This window comes from Stegostoma tigrinum, chromosome 37 (assembly GCF_030684315.1).
Source record: "Stegostoma tigrinum isolate sSteTig4 chromosome 37, sSteTig4.hap1, whole genome shotgun sequence".
Classification (NCBI taxonomy): Eukaryota; Metazoa; Chordata; class Chondrichthyes; order Orectolobiformes; family Stegostomatidae; genus Stegostoma; species Stegostoma tigrinum.
In genome coordinates this window covers 22194946-22210264 of record NC_081390.1, presented here as the reverse complement: position 1 = coordinate 22210264, position 15319 = coordinate 22194946, and the positions used below count along the sequence as shown (strand labels likewise).

The 15319-nt window shown below is 40.7% G+C and overlaps 1 protein-coding gene across 2 annotated transcripts in view; it reads right to left on the bottom strand.

Moving 5' to 3' along the window:
• Positions 1-15319, bottom strand: part of ascc1 (activating signal cointegrator 1 complex subunit 1) — a 54618-nt gene that overhangs the window by 19992 nt on the left and 19307 nt on the right. For both annotated transcript variants that reach the window (XM_048563462.2, XM_048563461.2), the window contains exons 5-6: positions 14912-15090; positions 9171-9307 (exon numbers count right to left, since the gene is read on the bottom strand). In XM_048563462.2, coding sequence (XP_048419419.2) covers positions 9171-9307; positions 14912-15090 — 316 coding nt within the window. The remainder of the gene's footprint in view (positions 1-9170; positions 9308-14911; positions 15091-15319) is intronic.

Genomic DNA, 15319 nt, shown 5'->3' with positions numbered 1-15319 from the left:
ACAATGCTATCCACATTCAGATAAGAGTCAAAAAGCCATAGGCTCCAGTCCCACTCCCAAGATATGAACACACAATCCAGCGTAACACTCTAGTACACGACCAAAGGAGTGCTACAAAGCTGAAGACGCTGGTGTTTCAGATGAGATGTTAAACTCAGTCCAATCTGCGCTTTCAAGAGGGAATGCAAGACCTCTCACAATATTCAAAGAAAGCCCAGGTGTCCTGGGCTATAGTTATCTTGCAACCAACCTCACTTAAATGTAGACCATCAGGTCACAATTGCATTGCTGTTTGTAGGAGTTTGTTGTGCAGAAACCAGACATGTTTCCAAGACTGCAACAGTGACTAACTTCAAAAGAAAATGCTTTCAGATATCCGGAGGACAAGAAAAGTGCCAGGTTAATGCAAGTTATTTCTTGGCTTCTGTGATACTGCTCTCGACGCTCTCTCCTTAGCTCCTTCCTTTACAATTGAAACCTCGCTCATTGTAGTTCAGTTCATCCTCCTTAACGTGTGTATAGCTCTTCTGAAGAGTGCCTGTTGATGCCGATTACCAAATTATCAAAGATGTGTGCATTCTTTAAGACATTTTCTTGTAGGTATTATTTTTGATCTAAGTATTTATAACACAAAGGTGCGACTTACCACAGTACAGATAATACTTCAATGGCACTGTCCATTCTATTCTTATTTTTCTGTCCTTCCTCTGGCAGTTATATATTCTATCAGTTCACATATTTTGCCATTCACCCTGGTCTAATTTCCTCTGTTAGTTACTGTGCAGTGTTAGTCGTGCAAAGATTGAGACAGGGAGATCACTGTTGAGGTGGCTCCTCACGACACAGTTTTAAGGAATAGATTTCAACAAGAACCTAAAGGATTCCTCCTGCTCTGATTCAATATTAAAATAATTCCATCTGTTCTTTATGCAGCTGTAATCTGTGATCCTGATGTTGAGTGAAATGCTGCATAAAAATCAGGACAGAAAACACAGCTGCTGGAATACTCATTAAAAAAATCCAAAATGACTTGGTCAGTGGATCAATCAAATTACTCCATGTAACTGAAGAATCACTGCATGGCACCGTATGAAAGAAGGTAATTTACAAAGTTTTCAAGTTTTCAACTATTATGTATATAAAGTATAAACCACTGCCTTGTGATGGGTCATTTAGGTCTTGTGGACTCACTTTTTCAAAGTAACTTTGTTCAGTTCACATTATTGAATATCAGAATCAAGACAGGTTCTTTGTAACAGTCTCGATGGGGACCACTGTATAATTGTAACCCTGTAAGCTACTGCAAAGCGCTTAACACTCAGACATTGCAAAACACACAGAGCCATAACCCAATAACATGACATGACTGTAAAAAGGAGCCCAAATTACCAAATTTTCTTCCATCACAGTCCACTTTCACAACATTTCTCTGCTGCACACGCTGATCGAGTTTACCTCAGGTCCATTTCAAAACCAAATCACAGGGAAGGTCTTGTGAATAGAGTGAAATCTGCAGTAATAAGCACTTTGGATGATTACAACAGTGGCTACCCTTCAATAAGTAAAGCTGTTTGTGTAAGGATACTTTGAAGAATCTTAAAGTTAAGAAAGGTGCTACTGAAATACAATTCTTCTCTTGTTTAAAGATGCAGCTTCCGCATTCCTTCCATGAAGAACTCAAACATGGAGCATCCTCCTTTTTCATTTATGTTCCTGCCTCCTGAATTTCTATATCTCTTCCTCATTTGAAGTATACAGCAGCTGGCACGAGCTGTGTGCTACAGCCAGGGGTGTATAATGATTTCATAAAGCCCAGTCAGATCTAGGATGTGATCGGGGCACCCTGCCCAAGTGGTTTATCATTCCACTGCCAACCATCTGTTACTTTCTCTCTGAAGTTCCCCTATGTCTCCTTCTCCTTCAATAGTTCTTTCAAATAAAAAAATTCCATTATCTAACTGCAAACAGAATGGTAGGACAAAATTAAAAATAGAGTTCACTCATAAAGGGCCAGATGAATGCCTGTTCAGTGGCAGAAGCCACAAATAACTTAGGAAAAACATTGTGATCCTAGCTAATGTTATTACTGGACAAATCAGATCCTAGATGGAAATCTTTCTTGATTGATCATATTTTATTTTTCGTTTTAGTTTTAATGAGATAGTCATTCACTGAAACACAAAATATGCAATGCTGAAGATAACAAAACAGAAGATTACTGCACAAAAGAAATGAAGATCGAATAGAATAAAGCTAACTATTTACATAGAACAAATGTTTAAAGGTTTAGAAGCACTGTTAAATACAGTCCCAATAACCTCAACATCACATCTTTACAGTACTCACACCACAGAGAATTCCCTTCTCTTTCACATCTACTGGGCTTAATTTGACAATGGCTTCAAAATTCTGTCTCAAGAATCTAACAGCTTCATCTGCAAGTCTTCCTATGACTGAGCTTATATTTTCTCAGCTTCAAACAACCCCATCACGGTTTTAACCAAACAGTTCTGGTCTGAAAACTTCAAACAAAACTGCTGACATTGAGGTGACCCATTTCTTAACAGTTATAAACCATCTCCTTATTTTGTCAGAAGCAACTATTTGACATATTCAGCTCCAGTCCAGACTTCCGCAAAACTGCTAAACTCATTCTGAAATGTTTTTTTTGAGCTTGGGTGTTTTTCCTAAATCAAAAGAAAAAAAAAATCTGACCTTCCACACTGAAAGCCTAAAGCATGACCGTTTACTTTGTTTGCTCGTATTCTTGCACAACGTTAAACCCCTTTATGTCCCAGGAACTCTCTCATACAAAAAAAATCACCATAGCTACAGAAAAACTAACATGTTAGTCACCAAACCATTTCAGACATATACAAATCTGCATGCCACATTCACGATTCAAAGTAAAATATCTAGAATAAAAAAGATTAAAGTACATATAATTCCGACAACTTACATCAAATACCGTTATTCAGCATATTTAACTGAGTCTTGCACATGGTAAAAAGGTAGAAATCCGAGCAGATTCTTTTGAGTTTCTCCTGCAATGCTGCTGTAATTTTGGTAAAAACCACATTCAGGTTACCAAGACAAAGCAAAGGAAGCTGCAACTGAATTTAGTCCGAAGGTCCCAGATTCAGCCCAGTGCACTACTTTGCCTTTTTAAAATAATGATTACATGGGGTGTGGGAATCACTGAAAAGGCTTGCATTTATTGCCTACACCTCATTGTGCGAGGGGCTGTCTAGGGTATTTCAGAAGACAATTAAGAGTCAGCCATAATAGCGAGTTTTGAGAAGATTTGTATATGGGTTTGGAGTCACTAGTAGGCCAGACCAAGTAAGGACAATGGATTTCTTTCCCTAAAGGATGTTAGCAGACCTAACAGGAATTTTACAACAATTGATCATTTCGCATTTATCCTTACTGAGATTGGAGTTTGATGCATTTAAATTCCAACTGCTGCCATGATGGGATTTGCACTTGGGCAGCATCCCATCCACCCATGTTAACCTAGGCCTCAAGATTACTTATCCAGTGACGTTACTATTGTCTATTCAACAGTCTCCCTATAGGTGCTATATAAGTGCCAGTCTTTATTTCTGTTGTGCTTAAACCTGCATTGGAACTTCAGCTTACAATTGATAGACGCTCATTTGCCACTAACTGGACCTGAACAGCACAGCAGGAGAAATAGGATTGAAGCCTTTTGCAGCACTCTCCAGTAGACATTTAATACAGAAAATGGTGAGAAATGCCTGTAATTGCTGCAGCTCAGAGTAAATGGGCTGCATCATTCAGCTACATTGCCACTTACAAAAAACAAGCAAAGTGCTATAAAAAGTAAAAGTGAGGCAAAGGAATTTAAAGGTTGAAACTTTATCTCTGAGATGGCAGATATTCACGAATAGTTGTACAGTACAATTTGGATTGCAAACATTACAGAATTTGAAAGGACGGTGTGTTGTTCTAAACCTACTGTGTTCAACCTTACTGGGGATGATCAATGGTTCTACCTGGCATATCTGAATCCTCTGTTATTACACAAATAAGATATTTTTGCTTTAATACAGATTATCTCAGTTGGAGAGAGGATCCTTCTAAAGTTCTAGGTCAGATTATTACAGTCTGACTTCACCCTGATTGTTCTTGTTTGAAACCCTCTAATTATCAAGGCCATCTTGTGTCACTGCAGTCACTATGCACTAAGGTAACAAAGTGTGGATCTGTAGTTCCCATTATCACTATGCACTAAGGGCCTGTTTCTACACTGTAGGGAATCTAATCTAATCTACCCCTGTTACTCTTCTGCTGCTTTCACTAGCCCTGGCCTCTCCCAAAATCCATTAGCAAGGCATTGCCAGAGACTACTTTGCTTCAGTAGTTTCTTTTCTTGCTTAGTGCATTTAAAACTGCATCTGAAGGACAGCATCCCTGACAGTGGTGTTCCAACTCAGGAGTGGTGTTGAAGCTATAATCTCCTGTCCTAGACATGAAAATGCTACTGAGTAAACTGAAGCATCAACTGGAACCAATAACAGAAACATGAAACAAAAAAATTATAATATATGAAAATATAAAGGAACGATTGAAAACTTTTGCAGGTTACACTTAATCGGATTTTTAAAATTGCCCTAAATATTGTGAAGCATTTCCTTAATTTTGTGGTGGCAAACATACAAGCAGCATAGAATTGTACTTAAGCTACTGCACAATTAGCATTAATTACTTCACTTCTCATTAGTGCTCATCATGTAAACCACATGATGCATGCCTAACAAACATCAATCTATGAATGCATCATAATCTCCTGAGGGATACTGTTCCAATCTTTCACTGGCCTTGGAGAGAAACTATTTAAAGCTGTTTACTCAAGCAGGAGGTTGAACACATTGGCACTCATTTATATTCACGCCCTCTGATGACTCTCAGCAGGCTTTGTTGTTTTATTACTGTTCGCACAATAGAGAGCAGTGGAAAATACAACAGCAATACCAGGATGGAGGCAAGGCATCTTCTACTATGGCACTCTGACAACTAAACACATTAAGGATTGGAATGGTTATATGCTTCATCTGGATGTGCCAGAGTTTTCAATTCTTTCTACCTCCCTCAAGCAAAATGCAAAGGATCCAACCACTGGTAAATGCCTTTTTTTATCCAGGTTGACAATCTTCTGCCAACACCACAACTGGACTTGGAACCCAAGCCTCAGGGTCCCACAGCCCCATCTACCACTGTTTCTACTCACATAGTCCTCGGCAAGACCTGTTTCTCCAGCCTCATGAGGAACTTTCTGCACATGAAACTATCCCGTCTGCCAACAGCAAAACAACAGGGATGGTTCTTCCATTGCCTTCTAACTACATGCTGTAAGGACAGATTTGAATCATTCCCTCATCACAAGTCACAGAATATTCAGCAGCACAAGTGCCATCACTCCCTCTCGCTGTGAAGCATCAGGACTGGCTGTAGGTTGTTTCCTGGGCCACATCCACCCAGTGTCTTAGCATGTGCTGCACAGCATTGTTAAAATAGAGACTGACAGAAAAATTCAGGTAGAAAATTAGAAACAGAGTCACATGGGGAGATACTAGCGTGGGTCACCATTAACTTGGTCAAAGAGGTAGCTGTTAAGGAATACCTTAAGGAGGAGGAGCAAGACAGGTAGAGAGGTTGAGGTGGGGGAATTCCAGAGTTTAGGGTCGAAGCAGCTGAAGACACAGGCGCCAAAAGGTGAGCTTGGGATGTGCAAGGTCAGAACTGGAGAAATAGAGGCCTCAGAGTTCTAGGGTTGACAGAGGTTAATGGGAACAGGAAGGTGACTAGTTCAAAAGCCTAGTGTAATGCAGGGTTGTCAAGGAGAAGGAAATGGTGGAGGGGCAGAGGGCCTTAGGGGTACAATTCAGACTATGCATGCTAATGGTTGAGCATAAGACCACCTGGGCTGGGATGAAAGCATGAGTTTGCACATGAGACCAAAGTCAGAGTGAAGGGCAGGCAATGGCCTGGTCGCATTATCACTGGACTGTTAATCCAGAGACGCGGGTTATGTTCTGGAGACTATGAGAGATGGTGGACTTTGAATTCAATATAAACAAAAAATCTGGAATTATATGTCTAATGATGACCATATATCCAGTTTCAGGAAAAACCCATCTAGTTCATTAACAATCTTTAGGCAAGGGAACTGCCATCCTTACCCTGGTCTGGCCTCCATGTGACTATTAACTGTCCATTAGACCAAAAGGCATAGGAGCAGAAACTAGGCCATGTGGCCCATCAAGTCTGCTCCACCATTCAATCATGGCTGATAAGTTCCTCAGGCCCATTCTCCTGCTTTCTCCCCATAACCCTTGATCTCCTTGATAATCAAGAACCTAATCTATCTCAGTTTTAAACGTACTCAGTGACCTGGCCACCACAGCCTTTTGTGGCAGTGAATTCCATAGATTCACCACTCTCTGGCTGAAGAAGTTTCCCCTTATCTCTGTTCTAAAAGGTCTTCCCTTTACTCTAAGGCTATGCCCTCAGATTCTAGTCTCTCTACCAATGGAAGCATCTTCCCAACATCCATTTTGTCCAGGCCATTCAGTATTCTGTAAATTTCAATTAGATCCCCCTTCATCCTTCTAAACTCCAATGAGTATAGTCCCAGAGTCCTCAAACGTATGTTAAGTTTTCCCACTTCTGGGACCATTCTCGTGAACCTCATGAACTGACAATGAGGGAAGGGGAATAAATGCTGGCCTAGCTCATCCTGTGAATGAATAATGAAAAAAAACAACAGAGCTTGAAAGTATGGTTCTGGTTAGAGGTTACAGAGGGAGGAGCGAGGTCTTCAAACATGAGGCATTTTAATATTAAGTTGAAAGGTGCTTGGTGTGGGGCAGCAAAATTTCCAAATTGAAAATATAAACAAATATGCTCAGGCCTATGAGATCAGTGCTGAGAAAAGACAGATTAAAGATTCCTATTTTCAGATGCTGTCTGATCTCCCTATTTCTATTACATTTCATTTTTACGTCTGCAATAAACTCAAATAGTCAAAATACATTTTTTTTAATAGAAACTAGTTCCATTAAGTTACACTAATATTCCCTTCTGTGTTACCTTAGCTTCAAGGCATCTGGAAATTCTCCAGCATGGAGGATTAATAAGGCATGTTGACTGAGACTCTTGAAAGAAGTGCTGCTGTAAGACGTATCACGAGTGTGACCAGCTAGCAGCTCATCATGCTGTATACACAAACCTTCTTTGTTAAATAATCAGCCTTTCTTTTTAAAACAGAGCCCCAATTTGTTCTTGGCTTAACTCAGGCCTGATGTAATCATTCAACTTTAAAAGAGGAATCAATCTTTTAGAGTGCAGTTGCTGTAACATGTTGCACCAGTGTGCCAAGGTATCTATTAATATAATTTTGTAAATAGGGGCAGGCCATCTGACCCTTTAGATCTGCTCCACCTTCAACAAGATCTTGGCTGATTTGTCCTAGTCTCAACTCCTCTTTCATGCCAACCCAACATACCCTTCGACTCCCTGATAGTTCAAAAATCTAATTCACTCTTCTTTAGATACTTTCAGTGATGAAAACTCCACAACTTTCTTGGGTAGAGACTTTTGGGGGACACACTACTTTCTGGAAGAAGAAATTCCATCACATCTCTATTTTAACTGAGGGTCCTCTCATTCTGCGACTGCATCCCACTAATGGAAACAACTTCTCACTTAGTAACTCCCCAGTAATGAGCAGCATTGTTTGTGTCATCCCACAAGTACATGAAGAGTTTGTACCGAGGTCCCAGTAGTGGAGCACAGGGGCCCTGGCTTGTCTGAACCTGTTTAGCAGGGACCAGATAGGGCTCTTCACAAGACACGTATTAATGACTTCTGGTGTTGCCCATTCTTTAATTCAAACCATGTTTGCATTGGGTACCCGGGATATTTTCAGGTACGAGGAAACTATTCTCATACCTCCTTCCATATCTCTATGATAGCAGTGAGAATCTCCCAATGGTGTTATTTGTGGATTACTGAAAGTTGTTTCATGTTATTATTGTTATTTTGAAAGGAAGTTGCACATTTACTCTTTATTGGACATCTTGGTCCCCACAGTCAGAAAGAGGATTTCTGAAGTTTCAGTGCAGTTGTGAGAGCAACATCAAGTGTGTAATGACATCTAGTGGTGACTAGATCATTCCAATAGTGGCAGGAGGACATTGAGGGGATAACAAAGTGTGAAGCTGGATGAACACAGCAGGACAAGCAGCATCTCAGGAGACACTGGTTTTAAATATCTGTGACTCCAAAAGACCTTTTGTGAAATGCAGCTATTTGGTGTAAAGGGATTTTGAGTCAACGAATGTTCAAGCTGGGCTGGCAATGAGGAAGATCTTTTATTTAATTTGTTGCAAGGGTGAGATACAGTGAAGCAAATTTTAGAAATGTGCACTTGTGCTTTAGATTACTTGCTTAAACCTTCCTTGTTTTGGCACTTGGAGCACAGAATGGGAAAGAAAACAGTTAGAAGGCTGTCTATGAGATTTTTTCAAGCAGACCATGTGAATGAGTTCTCAGTCTTTACACACATGTGCAAATTTAAGTGTTTGCAGAAGTGGAGTTCTCAGACCATTCTCACTGTATGCTGCATACTACAAACATTCTTGTGGAGTCACAAATATTTAAAACAGGACCATTTCAATGCACATTTATCACAAGTACACTGATCTAGTCACTAATGGATGACACTAGACTCTACAGGGCATTCCTGCGACTTCAGAGATTTGGATTGAGTCAATTTGGAACTACATACACAATCACATTCTGATCATTGGGCCTAAGTCACATGCAACAAGTAAATATACACAATTTCCCTTAAAAATGACAGAATAATATTAAAAAATTCAGGGTAATGATAATCCGCAGGTAATACTTTTGGGAAGTTCTGGTTGCTATCATAATGTTTCTTGCAGAAGCCTTCAAATAGTTGGCACTGTATTAACAACAGCTGTCATAAACTTCTGATGGTTGAACCATCTGAAAACACTGACTCTGTCCCAGGTACCATAAACCCTGATGGTATCTCTCTGTTGGAACATGACAGCAAGTCAAAGAACACTAGAGGAGCAGGAAGCTGATGGCTGAAAGTTGCCTGGGGCTTTACTCACTTGATGAAGTCCTCCTTGCATTTCTGCAACAATTCAACGGCTTTGGTGACTTCATGCTCATTAAGCAGGACGAGTGTTCCGATCGTCAGGTGAAGTTTTGCTGGGTTCTGGAAAATACTGCCATCAATTCCATGATCCTAGAAGAGGAACAAGCAGCTGAATCTTCATATTGTTCTATCCATCCAGGTAACACTATAAACTAGCATGGAGAAAGTGCTGAAGATCACTGCACGGAGAACAGCAAAGAACCAAAATCAGAAATTACTGGAAAAGCTCAGCAGGTCTGGCAGCATCTGGGGAGAGAAATTAAAGTCAAAGTTTCAATTTGAGTGACCCTTCCTCAGAACTTGCGATTTATAGTATCCGCAGTTCTTTCGGTTTCTATTAAGTATCAAAGAATGACTGCAAAGCACAAAGGTACTCGAGGTTTCACTTGATTATACAAAATTCAAGAGTCAGGCTGATCTGCGTTTACGTCTGAAATGTCAACTGTAATCACTCACCTTTCCCACATTACAACAATGACTACTCTTCACAAGTACTGCAATAGCTGTAAAGCACTTCAAAATATCTGTGAGAGGCATCACATAAATACAAGTCTTTCTCTTTAGTATGCTCCTGGGTACAAATTCTTTGTTACACTGTAGAATTCATGCGGTGACTTAATTCAGTTTTTCATCTACGCAGGGAAGTGGTGACACAGAGGGAATGCTACTGGATTAGCAACCCAGGACCCTCGGATTAAAGGCCTGGTGACGTATGTTCAAATCCAATGCAACAGATGGTGAAGAGATAGTAGGAACTGCAACTCGAATTCAATTTGGGCAGCACGGTAGCTCAGTGGTTAGCACAAGTGTGTCATAGGGCCAGTGACCCCGGTTCGATTCCACCCTTAGGTGACTGCCAGTGTGGAATTTGCACGGTCTCCCCGTATCTGCATGGATTTCCTTGGGGTGCTCCAGTTCCCTAGCCCAATCCAAAGATGTACAGGCCAGTCTAAACAGTCCCCTGCTGTCCAGAAGCGTGTGGGTTAGCCATGGTATACGCAGGGTTACGGGGATAGGGTAGTGGGGTGGGTCTGGGAAGGATGCTCTTTGGAGGGTCGGCGTGGACCTGATGAGGTGAAAGGCCTGCTTCTGCACTGTAGAGATTCTATGATCTGCTTACACTACAGTAGTTTTCACACTGATAGTGAATAGATTTTGGTGTTAAATTGTTGTAACTAATCACCTACAAACAAGTTATAGTCAATTACCTGGAGAACATTGCATCAGCAAATTTCAGAAATACTTTAATCCCGCTTACAGTGTTCCACATTAGCACTGAAAGACCTTGAGTATGGACTGGAAGGCTTTTGTGCAGTAACAACAATTGAACAGAACTTACTGAAGCGACCCTCCAGGAGATTTAGCTATTGTTACTTTCCCAGGTAATAGGGAACATTTAAGTCTTCGAGCCCACAGTCATTTGCCATTGTGGCCTTGGACAGCTAGACCCAGACAATGTTTGAGTCAACAAGAAAATGCAATATTGCTCCCTACTTTGTTGAGATCTAATTGTGTGACTACCCACTGTAAATACAAAATGAGGGGCAAGGGGTTGGGGGGAGGAGCAGGAGGAACACAGGACCGGAAAACATGGACAGAAAGAAAAAAAAACAAGATGTGAAAATCTGTTTGATTATACATAAAGGGTGCAAATTAAAATAGAGAGCTCATTTCCAAATATTTCCAGATATTTCTGAAGCTACATTTCCTGTGAATACTTTACCATTAGTTTGCCACCTGATCCCAATGACCTGTTTCATAGCATCATAGAGTTGTACAGAACAGAAACAGACCCTCCGATCCAACTCGCCCATGTCAACCAGATAGCCTAAATTAATCTAGTCCCAGATGCCAGCATTTGGCCCATACCCTCTAAACCCATCTATTTATATACCTATCCAGATGTTTTGATCATTGATTCTCAATGTTTCTGCACAAGAGTGAATTTGAAACATTGATGCTTCACTGTCACGATTTCTCAAAGATGGTTTCAGTTAGTCAGATTAAAATCCGTGTTCATACTGCAGAAGTGTATTAATGAAACATAAACTATGTCAAATAACTCAAAAATGATAACTCAAAAAGGTGCAGATCTAACAGTCCAGACCTTTCAGGGATCCTTGTGCATATCAGCCAGCTTGCCCTAGAGCTTGCTCATAGCTCCAAAGTACCCCAGTTTCCTTCACATGCCCAATCAGAATGCAGACACAAGGAATACTAGCATGAAATAGAACCCCAAGCTATCTAAATGGGTTAATTTCACTCCCCACAATACCAGTGCCAGGCCTCCTATCATTTTGGTTTGCATGATATTAATGGAATGGCCTCAGGGAAGATTCAGATCAATTTTACATGCTGTAGCATAGTTGAAATGCCTGCTTCATTAAAGGTTACAATCCTTCAAAGAAATCAAAAGATCGAATTGGTTCAATGCCTTGACTTTAATTAGCAACGTTGTTCTTTTTATCAAAAAAACCTTTCATCAGTTGAATTTCCATATTCGATGAACACTTTACATATCTGCATATCTTTCTCAATATTCTTCATTATAATTATGAAATTGCCTATTGTTAATTAGCTATACTTGCAGATCACAACTGGTATGGAAAACAGCTGTGACATATAATTATCCATCTTCCACATCCCTAAAGGCCGCTACTCAAGTACACTTAGTGTATAAATTTGATAAATGCAAGTTTACAAACTATTTCGTTGAGAGGGCAATTGATTCCAAGTTGCACATTTCATGCTTGAGGTCAATGGCTGGTTTTCCATCTAATCATAAGAATTATTTCGAACTCAAAGCAAGTTCTCAGACAGGACCAAATCAGACTGACAGCTCAAATCAACACTACAGTTTTGGGGAGCTTACTGTCTGTAAATTAAGGAAATATAGCAGCCCAACAACTTCAATACTAAACACCAAATATTGCAAATAATAGAACGTTCTGATGAAAGGTCCGTGCACAGTAGCCCTGAATTTGTTGGGTTAACCAAAATGAGAGAGAAAAATAATACAAGGACTTCCGTATTGAAAGATCAATTGCTTGGATGGTATCCTACTCATCAGAAGCTCAGAGGGACATTTCTTCATGTTTTCTGAAGAGATATGGGTGTTTAAGTTATGTGTTGTAACTCAGCAGGGTGACACAATACGTCGGGCTGATATCCTGATTTAAAACAAATGCAGTGCGTGAGATGTGATGTACCATTTAGTTGGTAAGGCAAGGTGTGGTTGGCCACAGGATCATGCTGTGTAAATCTAATTGTTTTGATTAGACAGCAAAAAAAATGTAACAACCATGAGCAAGTTTGCCAAAGGTCAAAGTGCGTTAGAATGGAGAAATAAGCCTCCTTCCAAGGGAAGCAAATGTCCAAATAGAATCACATAATCCTACAGTATGGAAGTGGCTACTTGGTCCATTGAGTTATCACCTATTCTCTGAACAGCATTCCACTCTATCCTTATACTCGTGCATTTACCATGGCTAATTCACCTAGGTTGCAGATCCCTGGTCATTAACGGCAATTTAGCATTGGCCAATCCATGTAACCTGCACATCTTTGGACCGAGTGTGGAAACCGGAGCACCCAGCAGAAACTCATGCAGACACAGGGAGAACGTGCAAATTCCACAGAGTCACCACAGGCTGGAACTGAACCCAGGTCCCTGCTTCTGTGAAGCAGCAGTGCTAACCATTGAGTCATCGTGTGACCCATGAGTCAAAGCTCACACAACTGTAGAACAGAACACTTGTGATGTTTGTCAGTGGTCAAAGTGATCAGCTGCTGAAGACTGGACTGTGTCAAGGTTTGATTATACAGGCTGCTTGTACGGGAAAGGGAAAGATACACTACGAAAGATATTGCAAAAATAGTTATGCATCACAAGCTTACCTGTACGATACTTAACAGGTGCACAGACCAAGTTTTTTTTAAAAATTCAGTTACGGGATGAGCGTGTCATTATTCAGGCCAGTTTGTGTGGAATGAGAAAGCACACCCCAGAACGATAGTTAAGTAGCTCAGGAACAGGAGTCATGGATTTAGCGATGGAGGTCAGACTGGAGCTAACTAATCACCTGCTTTGGTTTGCTCCTCGGACAAAACCACATAAACCGACAGCTTGGCGGTATTATTGCTAGATTATTAATTCAGAGATCCAGGTGATATTCTGGAGACTTGCTCAGGGTTAGAGTCCACCATGGCAGATGGTGACATCTGATGTTAATAAAATTCTGGAATAAAAGAATCCAATGATGGCCATGAATGCGTTGTTGACTGTCAGAAAACCCCATCTAGTTCACTCACGCCCTTTAGCGAATGAAACCGCTGTCCTTACCTGTGAATCCAGACTGACAGCAATGTAGTTGATTCTTAACTGCATTATTAAGGATGGGCAATAAATGCTGACTCAGGCAGTGATGCACACATCCCATGAACGAATAAAAGAAAACTGGACCAGTAGTGGTTGTGAAATAAAGTACATGTAAGCTTATGATGTAGGATAGGATTCTTGGCAGCGTGGAGGAACAGAGGGATCTTGGTGTGCAGATACATAGATCCCTTAAAATGGCCACCCAAGTGGACAGGGTTGTTAAGAAAGCATATGGTGTTTTGGCTTTCATTAACAGGGGGATTGAGTTTAAGAGTCGTGAGATCTTGTTGCAGCTCTATAAAACTTTGGTTAGACCGCACTTGGAATACTGCGTCCAGTTCTGGGCGCCCTATTATAGGAAAGATGTGGATGCTTTGGAGAGGGTTCACAGGAGGTTTACCAGGATGCTGCCTGGACTGGACGGCTTATCTTATGAAGAGAGGTTGACTGAGCTCGGTCTCTTTTCATTGGAGAAAAGGAGGAGGAGAGGGGACCTAATTGAGGTATACAAGATAATGAGAGGCATAGATAGAGTTGATAGCCAGAGACTATTTCCCAGGGCAGAAATGGCTAGCACGAGGGGTCATAGTTTTAAGCTGGTTGGTGGAAAGTATAGAGGGGATGTCAGAGGCAGGTTCTTTACGCAGAGAGTTGAGAGCATGGAATGCGTTGCCAGCAGCAGTTGTGGAAGCAAGGTCATTGGGGTCATTTAAGAGACTGCTGGACATGTATATGGTCACAGAAATTTGAGGGTGCATACATGAGGATCAATGGTCGGCACAACATTGTGGGCTGAAGGGCCTGTTCTGTGCTGTACTGTTCTATGTTCTATGTTCTAACTATTTTTCAGTGTACCTTGCTTCAATAAAGAACAATTATGTGTAATCCGTTGTTAGGACTGCATTGGGTTATTGATATACAGAGTAAACCTGACAGGACTGGGAAGGCATTATTAAAAGCCTATAGGTCATAAACCTGAAACATTAACTCTACTTTTCTCTCCATACATGCTACCTCAAGTGCTATTTCTAGCATTTTCTATTTTTATTTCAGATTTCCAGTATCTACAGTATTTTATTTTTGATTCAAAAATACTTTATTGTCCACAAGTCACTGAGAAATCATGAGATTGATATCGACGCAAGGTCTTTTCAAAGTACGTTCACCTACCTAGTATTCAAAAATGTCGGTCATCGAACCTGCCAGAGTTACTTGTCTCTTGAAGATATCCTTTAGCTTCATTTCCTATCCCCACTTGCCCATATATCCCACATCGTAGCTAATGAAATGCCTTGTCATCAGCCTTGGAAACATACCTGGGAACACTCATCCAACACACGCTCTTTAAATTTCAAAAACTGTTCCTGAATAGTGGGTTGATTAACGGCAAAAGACAGGAAATGAGTGAAGGGTTGCTTTCTGCGGAAACTCTCCAACATCACCTCAATTCGGGTCTGTGCTGATGCGACACCCACTCGCTGCTGCCCAGTGATGACTGGAAAAAGAAAACATTAGAACTGAAATAGAACAAGGAACTGTGGAAGTTGGAGATCTGAAGCAAAAGCAGAAATTGCTGGAGTAACCCCACAATTCTGCCATCATCTGTGTGAAAAAAGCAGAGTTAACGTTTCAAGTCCGGTGACGCATCATCTGTTGTGAACCAATTCAGGCTCAGTTTCAGAATTGACAACACATTACTTGTTCAGTAATATTAACACACGTAC